This window comes from Octodon degus, unplaced genomic scaffold (assembly GCF_000260255.1).
Source record: "Octodon degus isolate 3935 unplaced genomic scaffold, OctDeg1.0 scaffold00015, whole genome shotgun sequence".
Classification (NCBI taxonomy): domain Eukaryota; kingdom Metazoa; phylum Chordata; class Mammalia; order Rodentia; family Octodontidae; genus Octodon; species Octodon degus.
The window spans coordinates 6,951,449-6,974,517 of NW_004524591.1; the positions used below are offsets into that span (position 1 = coordinate 6,951,449).

At 35.1% G+C, this 23,069-nt stretch overlaps 1 protein-coding gene across 1 annotated transcript in view; it reads left to right on the plus strand.

Moving 5' to 3' along the window:
- Ahr (aryl hydrocarbon receptor) overlaps positions 1-22,104 on the plus strand; it is a 60,446-nt gene extending 38,342 nt beyond the window's left edge. The window contains exons 5-11 of the mRNA XM_004626438.2: positions 1,946-2,069; positions 2,729-2,859; positions 4,422-4,624; positions 5,249-5,358; positions 10,334-10,475; positions 12,691-13,930; positions 20,531-22,104. Coding sequence (XP_004626495.1) covers positions 1,946-2,069; positions 2,729-2,859; positions 4,422-4,624; positions 5,249-5,358; positions 10,334-10,475; positions 12,691-13,930; positions 20,531-20,671 — 2,091 coding nt within the window. The 3' untranslated portion in view covers positions 20,672-22,104. The remainder of the gene's footprint in view (positions 1-1,945; positions 2,070-2,728; positions 2,860-4,421; positions 4,625-5,248; positions 5,359-10,333; positions 10,476-12,690; positions 13,931-20,530) is intronic.
- Positions 22,105-23,069: the final 965 nt, after the last annotated feature.

The following is a 23,069-nucleotide window of genomic DNA, read 5'->3' on the forward strand; positions in this document are numbered from 1 at the left end:
CAGCTCAGCCCACCAGGGGGCGCGACTGGCTGGCATGTGGTGCTGGGGGATTGAACCGCGGTCCCTGATGCTTTGCGAAGCTTGTTCTAAGTAGGTGCTTTAGACCACTGAGCCATCTCTCCAGCCCTGATTTTTCTTTTTTGACTTACCAGTAATTTCTTAGAAGAAATTTTCAGGTGGATAGCCAGGTGCGGTGGTACATTATGATCCCAGCACTCAAGAGGCTGAGGCAAAAGGATTGCCATGAGTTTGAGACCACCATAGGCAACTAGTGAGTTCAAGGCTAGCCTAAGTTGCAGAGTGAGAACCTGTCTCAAAAAAAAGAAGCAAACTTTCAGATGGCTTATAGAAAATAAAGGAAATAGATTGAAACTGGCCTAAAGAATATATAGGACTAAGATGGGAAGATATGGAATCCTAGGAGAAAGACAGAAATTCAGTTAAGAGTAGGCAGGAAGTCTTTTAAGGGAGCAGATGTTTGGCTTGTTAAACAACATTGAATGAATGGTGAATAAATGGAGTTGTATTTTATATATTTGATGGGCACAAATATCTGTCAGGATTTCAGAGTTGATTATAAGTACAGTATACTTGAATACTTGCTATTTTTATGTATCTGATTTTAATGTGCATAAGCATTATGTAAAAAACTTAAAATCTCTGAACTTCATGCCCAGATAATCTGCTTCAGTGGGTTATAGAATGGCTGTGAATTGGTGACCTAACAGCTTCCTAAGGCTTCAGCTGAGCATGACACTGTGAGATAGACTCAAGTTGCCGGTCTGCATAGCACTATGTGACACTTATATAGACTGTTCTTGATGATGTTTTATGCATGCCAACGGCAATGTGTATATTTTAGCTTATGTTTTAAATTTTGATGATTGTCTAATATATATCATAGATAAGTTAATGTTAAAAATGACTTAAGAATTGATTACTAAATTAACTATTTCCACTAAGTCTAAATTTTGCTTTTCTTTTGATTTTAAAGGAAATACAGAAAAGCCTATTTGAATCTTAGTAAATCATATAACTATATAGACTCCTATTTGCTGTCACTATTTATGTCAGTTAAAATCTTAGAAATTAGCTATGTTCCAGTTTTTCTCATGCACACACATAGCCTGGATGCTCTTTAAGCAAACATTCCCTTCTGACATGGTGGCATATTAAGGCACCATTTTAAAAACTGCACTTATGGCTCATTATTGGGTAATAATGCAGTAGATACAGTGGATCACTATTGAAATTTCTTTTTAATTGCTGAGGATGGAATGAAATAACATAATATAGAATGTACAGTATCATCACACATGAAAGTGTCCCATAATTTTTTTCTAAGTATGCATATGTATATACATGAGAGAGAGAGAGAGAAATATGTGCTTCATACCACACTGTAGTAAATCCCAAGAGGCATGAGGAGAAAGGGCATTCCAGTATGACTCTAGTATGATAAAGGGACGATCCCTTACTCTATGGAGTCTACTTGTAGTCGTGTTTAATACAAAGAACACTTTTAAGGCACATTAAGGTAAATGTGAGGTGAATACTGTTAAGGGTAGGAAACTAATAGAGGATTGAATGTCTGTGGAAGGATTCGTGTGAGAGGTAGGGTTTAAAAGATCAATAGATTGATAAAGAATCTAAGCAGATCTTAATATGGCATATTTAATGAATGAAGGAATGTGGAGATCACCTGTTGATTAACAGCGCTCAGGTGGGTAGTGACAGCCTGTAAGCTTTGGGCCTGTCAGTTACTCTGCTAGTTTCTTTAGCTTTTCCTATTTTGGATGACAAGGGAGCTTGGACATCATTCACCTGACATTCATCACCACTAACAAGCACCTACTAATCTATCTAGGTTCTGAAGTTATTTGAGTAAACTTGTAATTTTTTGATCAATGCTCTTGTTTTATTTCATTGTTTCATTTCCCTTTAGTCTGATGTCATACATCAGAGTGTGTATGAACTTATCCATACTGAAGATCGAGCTGAATTTCAACGGCAGCTCCATTGGGCATTCAACCCTTCACAGAATTCAGACTCTGGTCAAGCAATTCCTGGTAAGGATGATTACCAAAATATAGTGTTGTTGATTTTTGAATATGCTTCTGTAAAAGGAGTTGGGGAACCTTTAATGGTTAGAACTCAATGTTAACAGTGGAGAAATAGTGAAAGGTGTCAGTTTAAACTATAGGCCAGATCCGGGTCACAAGAGCCTTATGAGCCAAGGAATATTTGGTAAATGACAGGCATTGAGGAATTAAACATAAAGATGTTGCCATACTCAGTAATATATTTTATAAAAATAACTCTGGTACCATCATAAAAGATGTATAAAATAGAAACTAGAGTGCTTATAATTGCTTTTATTCCAGTCTATCAAATAAAAAGTAAACTAGCATAAGCAAGTATAAAAAGTATTTCTCAATGCAAGCAGTGTTTTCAAAAATCTATGAAAAGCGTTAAAACAATAAAAAGAAAAATAAGGAAATTGTTGAGCTCGATTAAAAATACAAACAATTAAATCCTGTGTGATAAAAGTTATCCAATAAGTTTTTGGTTTTCTAAATAATTTTTTAAAATGATTTCTTAATGCAGAATATAAGCTCCAGTTTTTAAATTAACTTTTTAAACTATTCAAATAATTTTATAGCACAGTAAAACATGTAGCTTGTGTTGCAAAATGGACTGTGTAGTCTGTGTTGCTTTGTTTCTTCAGAACCTCATGGCCTCCCACAGCCAGGAGTCTCTTATACCTCAGAGCAGCTTCCTCCAGAAAACTCTTCTTTCATGGAGAGGTGCTTCATTTGCCGACTAAGGTGCTTGCTGGATAATTCGTCTGGATTTCTGGTAAGATACAAAAACCTTAAAATACTGGATTATACTCTCAAGGCATAGAAAACAAAGAGAAAAGTTAATCTAGTTTTTTTTGTTTGTTTATTTTTATTTATTTATTTAATTTTTTTTGCAGAATTGGGGATTGAACTCAGGCCCTTGCGATTGCCAGGCAAGCACTTATTCTACTGAGCTATCTCCCCAGCCCAAAGAATTTTTTTTTTAATCTAGTTTCATTTGCTTAAATTTGAGTTCAGTTTTTAAAATATGCTTAATAATTTGATAAAGTAATTTTTAAAAATTATTACTTTAGATTTTTAATATTTTCCATACCTCAAAAGACAATTTCCTTTAGGATGCAATAATAAAAACTGGGTGAAGTAACATGGAGCCTTGTATCAAAGATAGATACAAATAGTCTGCCAGTTTTTAAGACTTTTTTTAGGTATGGTAGAGAATTATCTAATCTTTCTCTAATAGGAGAATGCTTCGTATCTTAGGCTTTAATGCCTGCTAGATAGGAGAAGTGTGACCTTTTTCCCATGTCCCAAATAATTGCCATATAAAAAGCTGATCATGTATTCGGGGTGCGGTATCGTCACCTGAGGTGAGACACTGCTTCCTGCTGCACGGTCTGAATCCTGTGCAGGGTCACTTCGAGAGCCCCGAGGAAGGGTTCTCAGAGTGGACCTGTGCTGCCCCACTGATTGTATCCTTCCCTGCTTACTGCACCAAGTATAGGAGAAGAGAATGCAGAGCCTGGGGACTGTGTTTGTGAATTACAGAGAACTTGAAGTAGAATAGCCAATCATAAATGAAGCAATTCTAAGCAGTGCTTTTTATTTCTGCTTATTCCTGGAGATAGTTCTGCTGACCCAAAGTTATATGATATGAGACACTTCTCCTGGTACTGGTGTGCAGAATCAGTTAACATGTATCTCTGAGGTAGAACGTCTAGGGCAGAAGGGGCAGAAGGGTGTTGTGTGCCTTCTGCTCGTGACACACTGATGTCAGAATCTTAGGCTGCTTGATACTGTTTCAGTCAACTAAGCTGATCATGTCCAGTTGTCTTCTGTCATCTAAAATTGTTCTTTATATTTAATACACTTCTGTATTCTTCATGTGATTTTACAATGAGTCACTTTAGTATTTTGTAGAAAATTTTGTGCCTATAGGAAAGATTACCATGATATGGAATATAGTACATGTATGTTTGAAATTAAAGTTTATCCCTATACGTTCATTTATTGATCCATTCACAGAATACACCAGGTGTATCCAGGGGTAGCATTCAATGAGAGGGTACTTGCACACACAGAAAACAGTCCAGGTCCTCCAGCGGTGACCATTAGAAGTAAAGAATGGCTCACTTACTCTAGAATATTGCACACCTTACTTTTGGGAGTGGGTTTAATTTCGCTTCATTTGGAGAAAGGAGTAAAGGAAAGTAGCATTTCTCAAGGTTAGAAACATCCGTGAAATATCAGATATCCTAGAAATAGTCACAGTGAAAGGGTTTTTTTTTTTAATAGAAGCATTTTGTACTGTTCATTTTAATGAACACTTTTATTTTTAAGGCAATGAATTTTCAAGGAAGATTAAAATATCTTCATGGACAGAACAAGAAAGGGAAAGATGGGATGCTACTTCCTCCTCAGCTGGCCCTATTTGCTATAGCTACTCCACTTCAGTCACCATCCATACTTGAAATTCGAACCAAAAATTTCATTTTTAGAACCAAACACAAACTGGATTTTACACCTATTGGTTGCGATGCCAAGTAAGTGAACTTGTTAACTTCTACTTCATCAAGTATATATTTTACTCTGTACAATGTGTAGTGTAAGTTCTAATTTTTATTATTATATTAGCTATTTTATACTAAGCTGTTTCATGTTTAATTTAATTTCATCAGATACAAAAATCATATTATTTTGAAATTTTTATACTTGCAAGGTTTATTCTATTAATTGCCTTTATTATCTTTATACAATTATTAATATCACTATTATGAATTTTGAGCCCTAGAAGTTCAGTAATTTCTAAAATTTACTTAGTAGAGTGATCTGAGTACTCATATATCGTATCAAAATATATCAATCTTTTCTCCTTTTTACTGGAGAAACACAAGTGCAGTACATGCATTCTAGACTTTCACCAAATATTTTGTGACCTTTAGAACATTTTCTATTAAGTTCATTTTTAGCCATACTAATTTCCATGCTTTATTCAGAAAAGAAACAAGCTAAAAATTTAGCCATAAGCAAGAGAGCAATTTATATACCTGAAGTTTTTCTACTCATGTGAAATTTTGAATGTCAAGTTGCAGAAAGTAGCATAAACTAGTGAATTTCTCTAATAACATGTTGTTTTAATTCACTCTCACTTTCCTTCTTCATAACAGAGGGCAGATTGTTTTAGGATACACTGAAGCGGAACTGTGCACCAGAGGGTCAGGATATCAGTTTGTTCATGCTGCAGATATGCTTTATTGTGCTGAATTCCACCTCCGGAGTAAGTTGTACTTCTTATCCATATGCTGTATCTGACAGAATGGCATATACTCTAGTGCATGTTTCAAGTTATTAAGTAAATATAGTGTTTAGGGAAGCTAGATAAACTTCTGCTTCTTATCATTCTATCTTGAATAATCATAGTGACCTTTTAAAAACTTAATTTGATTGCTACATTTTAGATATACGTAATGACCACATTCATCTTAGGACATTTGTACCTCTACATGGTGATCAAGGTTCTGCTTGCTTTTATTCCCATTCCCCAGCCCACCTGTCAACTCCTCATCCCCTCCTTATTTATGAAAGCTTTATTCCCCTTTTTTTCTTTCTATTGTCTTCTTTTCCCTTCTTAGCTTCTTTTCCCCCTCTTTCCTCCCTTGTTCCCCTTCCCATTCAAACATTTTTTCCTCTTTCATAGTATTTATTACACATTTTGATCTTCACCCTTTCAGTTTCCCACGCTAGAGAACAATGAGTGTTTGATTTATTTTGCCTAGTTATATGGTCTCAAGGTGTCCATCTATCCAGAAATGTCTCAGGCTTATCCTTATTTATGCCAGAGTAGTACTGCATTTTTTAAAAAAAAAAAAAAAAAAAAAACTTCAATCATTTCTTGATAAATGGATGTTTGAGCTGTTTCAAAGATTTAGCTTTTATAAACTGTGCGGCTTTAAATGTTGGTGTGCATGTCTCACTGAGATATGATGATTTTAATTCTTCTGGAAAATACAAAATGGCAAATGTTTGGGTAGAACAGAACCTCTATAGTTTTTGTTTTTCAAGTAATCTCCACACTGATCACCACAGTGGTTGCACCAGTCTACACTCCCACAAATAGTGGAGAAGGGTTCCATTTTCCCCACAGCTCCACCAGCGTTTGCTATTAGTTGACTTATTGATGGTAGCCATTCTTTCTGGAGATAGAATCTCAGTGTTGTTATCAGTTGCATCTCTTAAATGACTGCTAATAGTGAACATTTTTTCATATATTTATTTGCCATTTCTACTTATTCAACTGAAAAGTGTCTATTTGTTTGAGATGTCTATTTTAGGGTGGGGTCTTTAAATTTTGGAGGTCTGGGACCATGGAGATAATTCAGCCGGTTAGGCAAGTGCAAGAACCTGGGTTCAAGCCCCAGTACCACATGCCATGCCTACTCCGCCTTGGGCTTGCCAAGGTAGCCACCAAGACCTAGTGTGCTGGTGCATGCCTGTAATCCCAGGTACTAAATAAATAAATATATTTTAGAGGTATAGTTTTTTTTTTAATTATTTACCTACCCCAGATATTAGTCCTTTTTCTGAATAATAAGTGACAATTTTTCCCACTCTGTGGGTGTCTCTTCATTGTGTTGATTGTTTTCCTGTACAAGAGCTTTTTAATAAAATAAGATCCCAGCTATTGATTCTAATATTTCCCTTGTAGTCTGAGTTTTGTTCATAAAGTCTTTGCCTATACCTGTGTCTTCAAGAGTCCTCTGTATCTTCCAGCAGACTTAGTGTTTCTGTTTTAATACCTATATCTTTGCTCTATTTCAATTTTAGTTTAGTGTTTGGTGAGTGTCTCAGTTACTCTTCTCTCATAGCTGGGACAAATACTCGACACCCAAAGTGAAGGAAGGAAAGATTTATTTAGCTCACATTGGAGATTTCAGTCCATACTTGGTTGGCTCCAAGGCAGCATGGCACAGGGCCGAGAGCATCCTTTCATGGTGGCAGCAATGAGCAAGAGAGCCCAAGCAAGTGGCACCAAGAACGGCAAAAGAGAGGAAGTCTGTCTCTCTTATGTTACATTCAGGATATCTAGTGTAGCACTCACACCCATAATCCCATCAGTACTCTGACCCATAATCCCAGCCTTGGATCACCCACAATCCCAGTGGATCATGAGTGAATCACAAATTCTAGAAGTCTGCCCCATGACTGCATGAGGCACTGGGGAGACACCTAGAGAAAAAACATAACAGTGAGAGATAAGGTTTTAATATTTGGTATGTGCAAAGTCAGTTTTTTAGTGGCATTTATTAAAGAAGCTATATTTAAAGAAGCAAATAAATATATGAAAAAATGCTCCACATCACTAGCCATCTGTGAAATGCAAATTAAAACAACTTTGAGATACCATCTCACCCCAGAAACAATGGCTATCATAAAGAAATTAACCAACAACAAATGTTGGAGAGGTTGTGGGGAAAAGGGAACCCTTCTCAACTGCTGATGGGAATGTAGACTAGTGCAGCCGTTATGGAAATCAGCCTGGAGACTCCTTAAGAAACTAGGACTGGAAATCCCATTCAAGCCTGCTATCCCCTTACTGGGAATTTTCCAGGAGGAACTGAAAACATCATATCATAGTGATATATGTATACCTATGTTAATAGCAGCACAATTTGTGATAGCCAAATCTCGGAAACAAGCAAGATGCCTGTCACATGAGGAATGGTTGAAAAAGATATCATATTTTTGTACAATGGAGTATTACTGAGCTATAGAGAATTATAAACCTGAAGTATTTATATTTAAGTGGATGCCACTTGAAGATAAACTTATAAGTGAAATAAACCAGACCCACATGTATAAATATCATATAGTCTCCGTAGTATAAGAAATCAAAAGAAGAAATACAAATAGAAAGGCATAACACAACTGAAAGGAAAGCGAGAACTTGAGGACTGGACAGTGAGTAGAGGGTAAGGAGAAAAACTGGGAAACAGGACTGGCACAAAGCCATACACTTGTATACACAAGATGGGCAAGGCAATGATCCTGAGAAACATCAGCAGGTTTTTGAAACTAGCAGTTAACTGGTAGGATTCTCAACCTGACTGACTATATATGCTGATACCTGTGAACCAAGCAACTGCACTGAAGATAGCAATGTGTAATAGCAAGGTCACACTTGGAATGCCTGTCATTCTGGTCTTCTAAATACATACTTCTTGTCATGATATACCAATTATTACCATACCATCTCACAACTAAGATTTTTTTGTCTTTTTTTCTTTTTTTAAATGGGTAATAAATGAAAAAAAACACAAGAAAAAGAAAAAAAAGTCACAAGACTGTCCTGCTTCAATGCTGCATATGGTTAGATTTCTAAATTTCTGTGTAAAATTATGTTTATTTCTATTTTTTAAATTTTTTTCTTCATATTCTGTAAGGACTTAAATTTCAATACATCAATACTTGATGGAAGACACTTGTTCCACATTATGCCTAAGATGTTCGATATTTAGACAGATAGGGTAAACTGAACTGAATATGTTACAGGGTAATAATAAGATTCTCTTCTGGAGGGTTAGCAACCTAAGTTTACAGATCAAAAATTGGAGAAAAAGAAGGGCTGCAAGGTCCACCAACATTTGGCCCTAGCCTTTCAAGGTCAGTGAAGACTAGGGACATAGGAGAACCTGTATTGTAACATGATGTAACTCAGTTGTGCCCCCAATTTTCTGATCAAGGAGATTATGGAGCCACAGAGGAATGTGATCGATGATGTAGAGTGTGCCTAAGGAGAGTCACATAGAGAGAAAACTTTCTCTCAGGCTTTCACAGAGAGCAAATTGGTCAAGCAATAGCCATGACTCATCCACATGGCTGACACTGACAAACGATCTACAAACTATGGTACAGGGTTTCAGGATAAATCCTGAAGGGATTTAACTGATGTTTTCAGATACAAAAGTTACATTTCTTGTTATATAAGTCTTGCTTTATCTTGGTCTTAACCATCCATCAGAAAAGTATAAAAATGAGGTACAAAAAGTAAATCCATATGCTGAGCTGTAAGAGACTCAAGTCAACAACTTCTGACAATGCCAATCTTACAGATAACACACTACTATTATGAACCAGTGGACTATATTGGATTATTTTGCTGAATTCACGCACCTAGTATATTTAAATGACAATAGAATACCCATCTCTGACAAAACTAAACAAAAAAGGGATAGAAATGAAGGACAATTTTGTATCTGTAAAACAAAATAGTTAGGATAGATATACAGCTACTTTCTCTTAATTCAATGAGAAGAAAGATTTGTACTAATAGTGTTTGGACAGGTTATCATGTCTGCCTCTTGTACTATGAATAACCACAATGAAGACAACAACATGCAATGTATTAATTATTGAAACTGTCCTACTAATTGGTTTTGAAACTGTCTCATTGTTTTTTCTCAATGAAATTAATAAAAAAAATTTTTTTAAAAGAGGCTATATTTCTTCCATTGAAAGCGTTCGGCATCTTTGTCAAAGATAAGGTCACTGAGTGTGTTTTGAGTTGTGTCTGAATCTTTTACTCTGTTCCATTGATCCTCAGGTCTGGTGTTTTGTTTTGTTTTGTTTTTATCATGGTAACTTTGCTGCCACATAGGGATTTAGCAGATTAATTACTATGTAAATGACCACTTGGGTGCAAAGTTTTGATGAGCATTTTTTAATGGTATCATTATTACTTCATAAATTGTATGGATTTAGGTTTAAAGTTTAAAATTGTAAAGCATTGTAAATGTGTGGGAATGCATTCCCTATTTAAAAGTAAGTCAAGGGCTGGGGAGATGGCTCAGTGGAATAAGCGCTTCCCTGGCAAGCGCAAGGGCCTGAGTTCAATCCCCAGTTCCGCAAAAAAATAAATAAATAAATAAATAAATAAATAAATAAAAAAGAAAAATAAAAGTAAGTCAACTTTTTAAAAATCTTCCTCCAACCAAGTTAATATTATCTGTATACTGCATCTATTAACCCATGTCTTATCACTCTTACCTAATGTTCCCTTTAACATTATAAACATTTAGTCCAAAATGAAAATAAGACACAGAAATTCTGAAAAATTGTTTGTATGCCGTTAAAAGTTAAGATACTTATCATAATTGGTGGTGATAAATGGAATATATTCATCAAAATTTCAGAAATGGGTTTTATTTCAGAAAAGTTTTAAATATATTGATTCTGAGTGTGATAATTAATTTCAGTGATGAAGACTGGAGAAAGTGGCATGACAGTGTTCAGGCTTCTTGCAAAGCACAACCGGTGGACCTGGCTGCAGTCGAACGCACGTGTGGTCTATAAAAATGGAAGACCGGATTACATCATTGCAACTCAGCGAGCTCTAACGTACGTAAGCAGACTGAGAATGTGTCCCGTTTTGGCTCTTTGATAACAGTGGGGTTCATAAGTCTTCTTACATAAAAATTTAAAATTAATACCAAGGCAATTGAAAATTGAAATGTAAAATTCTATAGTATAGAAATAAGAGGTATGGGTAAAAGATACTGAGAAGACAGAATTCTGTCTTTATTGAGGAGTTAAATATGTAAAGCTACCCAAAGAGAATAATGAAAACTCCAAAATTTTATTCGTGAGTTTATGAACAAAAAATGAAAAGTTAGCATCTTCTGCTCTAAACACAGCAGTGATTAATAAGATTTTCTTACATATTCTGGGAATGAGTTCTTTGTCAAATATTTGCAGTTTCTACCACTGTGGAAATTTCCTTTTTGTATATAGCTTCTAAGATGAAGATCAAGATTGGTTTTTATTCTTTTATATATAGCAAATTGACCAGTAACATTTCTTGAAAAGATATTTTGGCCTTCAATCAGAGTATTTTGTCTGTGGTTGTTTCTAGACATTTTTGGTCTGGTTCCATTGGTCTAGTTGCCTATTTTTGTGCCCTTTATAGGGCCTTAATTACTGTATGTTTATACTGTTTTGATATTTGAGTACATTCTTAGTTTAGCTTTTGTTGTCCTCCAAACAACCTCTTTTTACCCTTTATATGTCCATCTGTATTTTAGAAATCAGTTTTTAGTTCCCAACAACATAATTTGTTGGAATTTGGAGTGACATTATATTGAAACTGTTGATCATTTGAGGGAAAATTAACATCTTCACAGTATTAAGTCTTCTAACCCATGAACATGGTGAATGCATGAATGTATATAAGTACCCCTGTAAGTCCGAGTATATATGTATCTATGTGTATAGATACTTGGGTATGTATGTATGCATATTGAACTCTCACCTTTGGTTGGTATGGCATGACCAGCAGTTTATGAATCTCTTTGAAGATACAACTTTTGGCTTATTGATTCTTATTGTACACATTTTCCATTTCATTTGTTTTCTCATTATTTCCTTTTTCTATTTGGAAATCACTATTTTTTCCAGTTTTTTCTCCTTCAATATGTATTTGAAAATACATATCAATTTTCCTTTGTATTACTTTACACCCCTTATTCTGAAGGCTTACTTTTATCCTTCAATTGCAGATATTTTTTTCTAATTTTAATTTTTCTTTTTTATTGACAAATTATTTAGAAATATAATGTTACTGAACTGTTTGGTGTCAGATGATTTTTCTATTTATTTTGTAACTTTTAGCTTAATTCCATTGTAGTCAGAGAATATTCTCTTAGTGGAGTTCAGTCCTTTGAAAGGATTTCATGTTATTTTGAAATATATGGCAGTTTATTTTATGATCCAGTATATGTTCTACACTTGATAAAATATCCCACATATTCCTGTACAAGATACTTGTTCTGTTGTTCAAGAGTGTGGTCTTTTTTTGAATATCAGTTTCAGCGGTCAAATTTAGTTATTGTGTTCATGTCTTTACATACTTATCATTATATGTGTTCTATGAGTTATTAAGAACAGTTCCACAAGTTTTCATTTTCTCATTACTGATAAGGCAAGTTACCTTTTTGTATCCTTTTAAAATACTTTTCTTTTCTGAATATCCAGTTAATATCCTTTGGCTTTTTATGTGACTGTTTTACCTTTTTTCTCTTTTATAGACTCATTGGAGCTCTTTGCCTCTGACAGGAAAGTTTGCATGCACATACTAAAGTATAAATATACATACTCCATGCTTTAATTTGATTTATGAATTGCTTTGCAAATATGTGGAAAGTTTTGATTTTCACATTGCCAGTTCCTCCATTCTTTCTCTGTAGGGCTTTGGTTTACTGTTTTATTTGCACATCCCTCCTCTGACCAAAATCATAAATTCTTACAGGTTTTATCATATTTAGAAAACATGCAATTTTTTTTCTGCAGGATATCATGATAGTAATATAGCCTAAAAATGTAATTATCATATTACATTTTGCCAAAAATTATAAATTCTAAGTCATTAAAATATATTTGTCTATATTTTCTAGCATGAGTCATGAGAATAAGTTAGGCCAAAATAAAGTCTATGCTCCCTGTTGTCAGACCCAGTTATATTTTACTTGCTATTTTTCTTTTTATTTAATATCTTGTTTAAAGTGTATATAATAAAAATCTTCCTAATATATGCAGACTTTTTTGTACCAAATTTTAGAGATGAAGAAGGAAGAGAGCATTTACGGAAGCGCAGCATGACGCTGCCTTTTATGTTCACCACCGGAGAAGCTGTGTTGTATGAGGCGAGCAGCCCTTTTCCTCCCGTGATGGATCCCTTACCAATACGGACTCGAAGCACCGCTGGTGGGCAAAACTCCGCTACCAAAGCTCTGGAGGACGCAGATTCTCTCCACCCCAGTTCCCTCTTGGCGGCCATAATGCAGCAGGATGAGTCTATTTATCATTACCCTGCTTCAAGTGCTGTCCCTTTTGACACAAATTTTTTTAACGATTCTATGATTGAGTGCAGTAATTGGCAAGACAGTATTCTCCCAGTGGGAAATGACAGTATCCTGAAACATCAGCCAATTGGACAGACCCAGGAGATGAACCCAGTGCTTTCTGGAGATCATGCAGGACCTTTTCTAGATAATAGAAATAATGAATTATACAGCATTATGAAAAACCTAGGCATTGATTTCGAAGATATCAAGCACATGCAGAATGAGGAATTTTTTAGGACTGATGTTTCTGGTGAGGTCGACTTCAGAGACATAGATATAAGGGATGAAATACTGACATATGTCCAAGATTCTTTAAGTAAGTCTCCATTCCTGAGTGCAGAGCACCAGCAGCAACAGGCTGTCCCTCTTAATGCAAGCTGTATGGTACAAGAACGTCTTGAGTTAGAGCAGCAGCAGCAGCTGCAGCACCACGAAAAACAAATAGTTGTGGAGCCACAACAATTGTGTCAGAAAATGAAACATATGCAAGTTAATGGCCTGCCTGCAGACTGGAGCTCTAACTCATCTGTGCCTTTCGGTTGTCCTCAGCAAGACCTCCAGCAGTATAACATGTTTCCAGATGTACATGGGGCGAATCCAGAGTTTCCCTACAAAGCTGAGCTAGAGACTCTGCCTTACGTGCAGAACTTCACTCCCTGTGAGCAGTCTCTATTACCCCAGCATTCCAAGTGTACGCAAATGGGGTTTCCCATCGGGGATTTTGAACCATCCGTTTATCCTACAGCTTCTAATTTAGAAGATTTTTCCAGTTGTTTACAAGCTCCTGAGAACCAAAGGCACGGAGTAAATCCACAGTCCACCGTAGTGACTCCCCAGTCGTGTTTTGCCAGGGCCATGTCAGCATATCAGTGCCAACCAGAACCTTCACGCAGCCACGTGGGTCAGATGCAGTATAGTGCGGCAGTTCCGGGCCCGCAGGCCTTTCTAAACAAGGTAAGGGTTCTGTGCAGCTGAATAAACCCTTTCAGAGGTTCTTTCTACCTTATTAATAAGTAGACATGAGTTACAAAATTTTTGATTCAGTGACTGATTTTATTATCTGCAGTGTTTATAGAACAGCATTGCCAGTTATATAGCTGGCTATTGTTTTATAAGCCTACAGTTTTTTCAGTATATTACTGATTTATTTCCCTAAATCCTGAAGGAAAAAGAAATCAAGGCTCAAAGGAACATGAGTATCTCCTTAATGTAAAATGTCCAAAATTACCAGGCAAAATTAGTGTGTTTAGAAAAGAGTTTCATTTATCTTTCATGATTTTTTAAGAATTGTTAGGATTTATTAAAAATTCAAGCTTTAAAAAATTTGAAGTTTTAAAAATAATTTTCTCCAAAACTTAGTTTTTCATATGTATTTGAAATGGGATTCAAGCAAAAATTAGCATGCTTTCTTAGAATGCCTTTGTCCTAGGTCAGTAGTGGGGAACCTTTTAGAGACCAGCTGCCATACCCAGCCCTAATCCAGTTATTTATCACAAAATGCCTGTGCTGCACTGAATCCTGAGGTTTTAGTTTAGAAAAAGCAACTCATACATTAACATCTTTGTCTTAGGAGAAAAAAACCCAGTAGCACGTGTGGCATTGATTTAGTACCACTATCATGAGTTAGCGCTGGAATCCAGGTGGAGTTTTAGTTTGTTTCTGGAGTTCTTAAAAAGTGACTCTGTGTCATGGGAAGCAGGTCTGACATTTTTCTTTACATGTGTGGGCAGAACTCTCTGAGCATTTGGTCTTTAACTGAGTATATTCAGAAAATAAGTAAGTTTAACACACTGGTGATACTTGATGTCTGTTGCCATCCAGGAATGTGTAATGGTTAAGAAGCACTTCAAGAAATTCATGGCACCAAACCAGCATTGTGAAAATAACTCAAGAATAATGTAGAGATAATGAATCCAGAATGCATTTATGCCGTTCCTTTAGAAAAATGTAGTTAGTTTTGAAGAATAGCTTGTCTGAGATTAAGTTCATTGACCTCTTTACACTGTATATTTGATATAGTAATTTTGAAATGTGTCATGAGGCCACAGGTATAGATTAACGGCATGAGAGCCTGTCTGGTAACCACATGGTCCTGAATTCAATATCTAGTACTAAAAACAAAACATGTGTCTTGAATCTTTATCCCAATTATTTCTTTGGCTTTTTTTACACATTTGGTTTGTCCAATCATATATGAGCTTTCTACAGAAAGTAGTAAGAAAGGTTTTTCTCATGGTCATTCCTGACATACTTAAATTATATTAAAATCTAATATTTAGAATAAAGAAAATATGGTAGCCTTGAATACCTGTCATCTTGGCCTTCTAAATGTGTACTGTTTCTAATGTCATATCAATTATTTCTAATTACTATTACTATCAATTATTGTTTCTTTAAATTTTTTAAAAGGTAATAAAAGAAAAAAGACAACAGAAATTTAAGATTTCTTGAAAGCAAGGGGTAATATTCTTTTTTAATTTTTTATTAATTTTAATGAGAAATAGCAATGAGACAGTTTAAAAACAGGTTAGTAGGACAATTACAATAACTAATACATTACAGGGCCAGGGAGATGGCACAGTGGAATTAGCACTTCCCTGACAAGTGCAAGATCCTGAGTTCGATCCCTGGTTCCTCAAAAAAAAAAAAAAAAAAAAAAAAAAAAAAAAAAAAAAAAAAAAAATTAAAACATTGCATATGGTTATCTTCATAGTACTTATTCAGAGGATAAGATGCAGACATTTCTTGTCTAAACAATATTAGTACAAATCTTTCTTCTCATTGAACTAAGAGAAAGTATCTATCTATCTATATCTTGTATATACATATACATATTTTTTTCACTACAAAATGGTCCTTTATTTATATCCTCCTTTTTGTTTGTTCTGTCAGAGATGGGTGTTCTATTGCTCTTAGAAAAGCTATATTTGTAGCACTCTTTAAAGAACCTTTACATACTTGATGCAGTTCAAATATTGTAGGTACTTGAATTCAGTAAAATAACCCAATATAGTCCAAAAGCCCATAATAATAGTATGTTATCAGCAAAACTAGCAATTATCAAAAGTGACTGACTTGGGCGTTCTATAGCTTAGCATATTAATGTGGCTTTACTTTTTATATCTGGTGGTTATACTGTTATGCTGGATGATAAAGACCAAGTTAAAGCAAGACCTATATAAGTAAAAATGTAACTTTTATATCTGACAAGGTCAGTCAGATCTCCTTAGGATTTACTCTGAAACCATGTACAGTAGCTTGTAGATCTTTTTCCGTGTCAGCCATCTGGATGAGTCATGGCCATGGCTTAACCAATTTGCTCTCTGTGAAAGCATGAGAGAATTTTTTCCCTCCATGTGACTCTCCTTAGGCACACTCTACATCATCAATCACTTTCCTCTGTGTCCCCATAATCTCCTTAATCAGAAAATTTGGGACACCACTGAGTTACAGGATGTCACAGCACAGGTTCTCTTATGTCCTGAGACATTACTGACCTTGAAGGGATAAGGCCAAAATATTGGCTATCCTTGTAGCTCTTCTTTTTCTTTAATTTTGGTCTGCAAATTTCAGTTGCTAACCCTCCAGAAGAGAAGCTTAATGATATTATCACCCTGTAACACAGGCAGTTGAGCTTAACATCACTATCTGTCTGAATGTCAAATGCCTTAGACATAACATGGAACTGATATTTTCCAGTATTCTAAACTTCATATTCCTATAGAATGTGAAAAAAAAGCAATTACATATTTTTCACAAAAATTTAGAAATCAAACCATATACAACATTGTGACAGGACAGTACTATGACAATTTTTTGTTCTCTCTTGTTTTCTTTTATTGCCTTTTTTTTATTTTTACAAACATTTACTTTAAAGAGAGTATAGTAATAATTGGTATGACATTAAAAGCAGTATGCATTTAGAAAACCAAAATGACAGGTATTTCAAGCATGGTTTTAGTGTTACACATTTCTGTCCTCAGTGTATTGCTAGTTCACAGATATCAGCGTACAGATGGTCAGGGTGAGAATTCTAGACATTAACTGCTATTTTCAAAAACCTGATGGAGATTCTTAGGACAATTTTCTAAATCATGTTCTTTATATAAATGTATGGTTTTGCCCCTGCAATATTTCCTAACTTTTCTATTTTCTCTCTCACATTGTTTAATACTTGAGTTTTCACGTTCCATTTAACTGTGTTATACCTTTCACTTTTTATTTCTTCTTTTGAGTTCTTGCACTAGGGAGACAATATGATATTTATATATGTGGGTCTGGTTTATTTCACTTAAGAGTATATCTTCAAGTGGCATCCACTTTATACATGAAGGCTTCAAGTTTATTTTTCTTCATAGCTCAGTAATACTCCATTGTATAAAGACACAACTTTTTCATCCTTTCCTCAGGTGATGGACATTTTGGTTATTTCCAAGATTTGGCTATCACAAATTGTGTTGCTATAAACATAGGCACACATATATCACTATGATATTTTCAGCTATTTTAGAAAAATTCCCAGTGGGGGGATAGCTGGCTTGAATAGGATTTCCAGTCCTAGTTTTTTGAGAAGTCTCCAGGCTGATTTCCATAATGGTTGCACCAGTCTACATTCCCACCAGCAGTGGGAAAAGGTTTCTCTTTCCCCCCAGCCTATCCAACATTTGTTGTTGGTTGATTTCTTTATGATAGCCATTGTTTCTGGGGTGAGATGGTATCTCAGTGTTGTTTTAATTTGGATTCCACAGATACCTAGTGATGTGGAGCATTTTTTCATGTATTTATTATCTTCTTGTCTTTCGTCCTCTGAGAAGTATGTGTTCATGTCAGTTGCCCATTTCTGGATAGAGTCTTTAAATTTTGGGGCCCTAATGGTATTTAGTTCTTTATAAATTCTAGATAGAAGACCTTTGTCTGGGTGCTTATCAGTCAAGTTTTTTTCCAAATTCGTGGGTTGTCTTTTTACTTTGTTGGTAATTTCTTTTGATGTACAAAAACTTCTCAATGAGAGGAGGTCCCAGTTGTTAATTCTTTCAAGTATTACCTCTGCGATTTGATTTTTCTTCATTAACTGTTTGCTTACCCATATGTCTTCAAGATTTCCTCCTACTTTTTCTTCCAGGAGATTTAGTGTTTCTGTTTTAATGTTTAGATCTTTAATCCACTTTGACTTTAGTTGAGTGCATGGTGATAGACCTGGATCAAGTTTTAATTTTTGGCATGTAGAGAGCCAGTTTTTCCAGCATCATTGGTTAAGGAGGCTCTGTTTCTTCCTGTAAGCATCTTTGGCCCCTTTGCCAAAGATAAAGTGGCTGAGTGAATGTGTAGTTGCTTCTGCGTATTCTAAAATATTCCATTGATCCTCAGGTCTGTTGTGTTGCCAATACCATGATGATTTTTATCACTGAAGCTTTGTAGTATAATTTCAACTCAGGTATTGTGATATCTCCTGCTTTGCCTTTCTTGCCAGGATTGCCTTTGCTATTCTAGGTCTTTTCTCATTCCAAATAAATTTTAGGAATGGTTTCTCTAGGTCTGTGAGGTATGTTGGTGGTACTTTGATCGAGAGTGCATTAAATCTGTGTAACAATTTTGGGAGTAAGGCCATCTTCACAATGTTGGTTCTTCCTATCCAGAAGCAGGGAATATCTTTCCATTTTCTGAAATACTCTACGATCTCTTTTTCAGAGTACTATAATTTTCATTGCATGCATCTTTGACTTCTTTAGTTAGGTTAATTCCTAAGTGTATCATTTTCTGCAGTGCTATTATAAAAGATATTGTTTCTCTAATTTCCCTCTCAGTGTGTTTGTTATCTGTGTAGAGGAATGTTATTGATTTTGGGTATTGATTTTGTATCCTGCTCTGCTACTGAATTTGTGTATTAATTCTAGTAGCTTTATGGTGGAGTTTTCTGGGTCTTCCAAGTAAAGCATCGTGTCATCTGCAAATAATGGTAATTTAACTTCTTCTTTGCCTGTTCTCTTTTATTTCTCCCTATTGCCTAATGGCTCTAGCTAATGATTCCAGAACTATATTGAATAGGAGTGGTAATAGAGGACATCCTTGTCTTGTACGCAATCTGACATGAAAAGATTGCAGTTTTTCCCCATGTATAATTATGGCAGCAATTGGATTGTTACAGATGGCTTTATCAGGTTGAGGTAGAGGCCATCTATTCCTGTTTTCTGTAGGACTTTGAACATGAATGAGTGTTGGACTTTGTCAAAAGCCTTTTTTGCTTGAGGTGAAAATTGGTTTTTGATTGAGGTGATCACGTGGTTTTTTAATTTGTCTTTATTGATATAGTATATTACATTTATAAATTTGTATATACTGAACCGTCCTTCCATCCCTGGGATGAATCCTACCTGGTCATGATGTGTAATCTTCTTGATGATTTGCTGTATTCTATTTGGTAGGATTTTATTGAGGACTTTTGCATGTATGTTCATGAAGGAGATTGGCTTTTAATCTGTTTGAATGTTTCTGTAGTTTTGACTGTATGCTACACTGTAAAGATTGTGTAATCTGTAAAACTACAGAACTGTGTATTTCTATGTTCTCTTTTTCCCTCCCTTCTTCTTTCCTTGCCCTCTTTCTTCCTTTCCTTTACTTTTCTTTTTCTTTATTTTTTTTTTTGTAGCAGTTGGAAAAACCAGAGTACTTTTAGAGGGGGAGGCAAGAAAGAGCATTTTCTTTTGATAATTCAGTTGCTTTTCTTTTCTTTCTTTCTTTCTTATTTATTTATTTATTTATTTGGTACAGGGTCTCACTACACAGCTCGGACTTATAGTGATTCTCCTGTTTTCAGCCTCCCCAGCACTGGGATTACAGGTGTGCACCACCACATCCGGAGTTGGTGGCCAGCTCCCAATACCCACGGGTGGGGCCGGCATGGCATGGGGTACCAGGGATCAAAGCCCGGTCCCTACTGTTACCTAAGCAGGCACTTAGTCTGCTGAGCTGTCTTGTTGGCCCTGATAATTCAGTTTCTTAAGTGTAACAGTGCTTGTAGTAATATTTGTTAATTTAAATGATATTACTGATAAGAATTGTTTAAGGAAATCATACTCATGATGTAATATTTTAGGACTATCAGTAAACCTTTAGAAAATAAGAACTGGTCATTTTTTGAAATAGTCCTGGGTTGTCTGCAACCCAGTATAATAATTTGAACATAATCAGTTCATTGACAGGAGCTAGTTGACTGACATGAGATTGGGCATGGCAAATCTACTTATGCAGAAAATGTTTAATAGGATTCATGACTGGTTCTCTTGACCTATTGATACCTGTGTGACCCAAAGACAACCTGGTAAAGTCAGTTCTATCACTTACTATGTCATCTTCAAAAATTTTTGTCAAGATAATGGACAAAACAAAAAGCAATAAATGCAGCTAATACATAGTATGTTCTCAGTATGCCTTTATTTTAAAAATTTACATTGTAACATCAGTAAAGGAATTTGATACATATTCATATGTCATTTAATGACTTATGACTTTTGGAAGATCTGTCCTAATCAGTTGTGTTGCTGTTTTTGCTTTCAGTTTCAAAGTGGAGGAGTTTTGAATGATGCATACCCTGCTGAGGTAAATACCCTAAGTAGCGCTCAGGCTGCCATGCATCTGTTTCATCACCCGGCAGAAGCCAGACCTTTCCCTGACTCGACACCCAGTGGGTTCCTGTAACTCTAAGCCCAAATTTCACCTTAATTTTTGATGAGTTTCTGAAGAATCACAGAATAAAAAAATAATAAAAAACCTGTCTGTGTTGGATGCCAGCAAGTTCACATGGCAGCAGTGATGCATGTTTTTCACAATTCCAAACCAAATTTTAACCATGGCTTTTATAACATTCAGCATTGTATGGACTGTCATTGTTAAAGCAGAAAATGCTCGCAGAGTAGTGAGACCATGTACATTTCACATCTTCTGGGTGCCACAAAATATGCAAAACTTATTCAGAGGAACTTAAGACCCTTTGAAATCGGGCAACTTTCTCCATGTGAATTATTTCTTTCAGAATAAAAGTGGAATACTTCAAATTTTGAACTTGTGGATTTTCATCAGTGGAATACATACCAAGTTAAAGACTAACTTAACTCTCTATATTTTTAGTCTCTGGTTTCTCACCTATAACATAATTTGGAGTTTTGAAGAAAAGATACTCTCAGTGCTTTTCTCCTGCATTGTTAATCAAAGTGCCTCACATTTTTTCTACCTGTAACACTGTAGGATGTATATTTAAATATTCTTTCCTTTTTTTAAATTAATAGCATTCTGCACACAAATATTACTTAAATTCCCTAAAATCAGTCATTTTATTAATTCAGGCACTTTTTACTGCACTACTCACCCACTGACTTCAGGTAAAGGGCAAATATTAATAGGATAACTATTTATTATGTAATATAGTTGTTTCTGTGCTTTAAATATTGCTATGTGCCTTATGTTGAAAAATTCCAAAGTAAAATATCTTTTTAAATTCTCATAAGTATTATATAGATACTAAGATAGTAGCACTTAAATTTCAACAGTGTTTTTCAAAAGAGATATACCACTGTTTACTGAAATCTTCACAATTGTAGTTGAATGTTGCCATATGAAAATCTGTTAAATGCAACAATGTTTATTAAATTATAGTGAAAAGAGGCAGGTTTGTATCTAGCTTTTTAGTTATATAAAGCAAAGCACTCATCTTGATGTGTATAAATTTTCTTTAAAATGTCTTACAGCGTCACTTCTCAGCCTTTGGGCTAAGATCAAGTGTAAAATGTCTTAGAGTTATAACCCTTTATGATATGTTATATTGACTTTATAAATTTTACTTTTTAAAGCAGTGGAAACTTCTAATACATTTGAGGAATTTTAAGGTTGAAGATAAAAATTTTCAGTGCGAAGTATTGTGTTGAATAAGAAGAATGGTGCATTGTACCACCATAATGAACAAAATGACTCATAAAGTACTGTCTACTTCACTTAAGAGTAGTCCATACCTTCTATATGCACATAAGTAACTTGGGCTTTGTGTATACTTTATCAGTGTGTTTTAAGAAATCAAATAGCGGGGCTGAGGAGATAGCTCAGTGGTCTGAGTGCCTGCCTGACAAGTTCAAGGACCTGGGTTCAATCTACCTTGCCACATGCTGTGCTGCCCACTGAATCCGGGCGTGGTGGTACACACCTGAAATCCCAGCACTGGAGAGGCTGACACAGGAGGATCACTACAAGTCTGAGCTGTGTAACAAGAACCTGTACCAAATAAATAAATAAAAATTTTTTTAAAAAAGAAAAATAGTGGGTCCATCTGCTTTTGTATTGACATCAAGAAAAAGAAATAGTGTCCTCACACTATTTAAAGGAAAACATGTCACTGTCTGCTATTCTTTATAACATTTGAAGTACATATGCACATTTTTAATATAAAGAAAAACATGATGCAATCTCAAAGATTAGTACAAAGATACATCTTTATAATGTATAGAAACATGACCTGAGACAAAGTATTTCAGGTCTGTGCATTTTCAATCACAATTTTAAATCTTTAGAATTAATTCAAGTGTTGAAAAGAGATTTGTCAGGGCCAGGGAGATGGCTCAGTAGAATAAGCGCTTCCCTGGCAAGCACAAGGGCCTGACTGAGTTCAGTCCTCAGTTCTGCCCGCCCCCCCAAAAAAAGAAAGAAAAGAAAAAGAAAAAAAAAAAAAGATTTGTCTAAAATATTTCACAATTTGTTTCCCAATTGAGTTATCACTAGGAATTTAAGCCAGTGATTTAGATTAATATTCTATTTTTACATTTATTTTTTTCTTTAAAAGTCTTCATATAAACCATTTTTGCTATTCCACATGTTATTGGATGAATTGTTCAGCTAAAAAATTGCGATTTCTAAAATTGTGACTATGATAACCACCTGTTACACGCTTTTAGATTAAAACTTTTAAAGCCGTATTGTATATTTTTACCTATATAAAATAATTAAAATTTGTCTGCAATAATAAAGTCACATTAAACTAAATACACCTTTGTCTGTATTGCTAAGTGCCAAAGAAATGTGCTTATATACCATTTTAAGGGATTCACTTGTA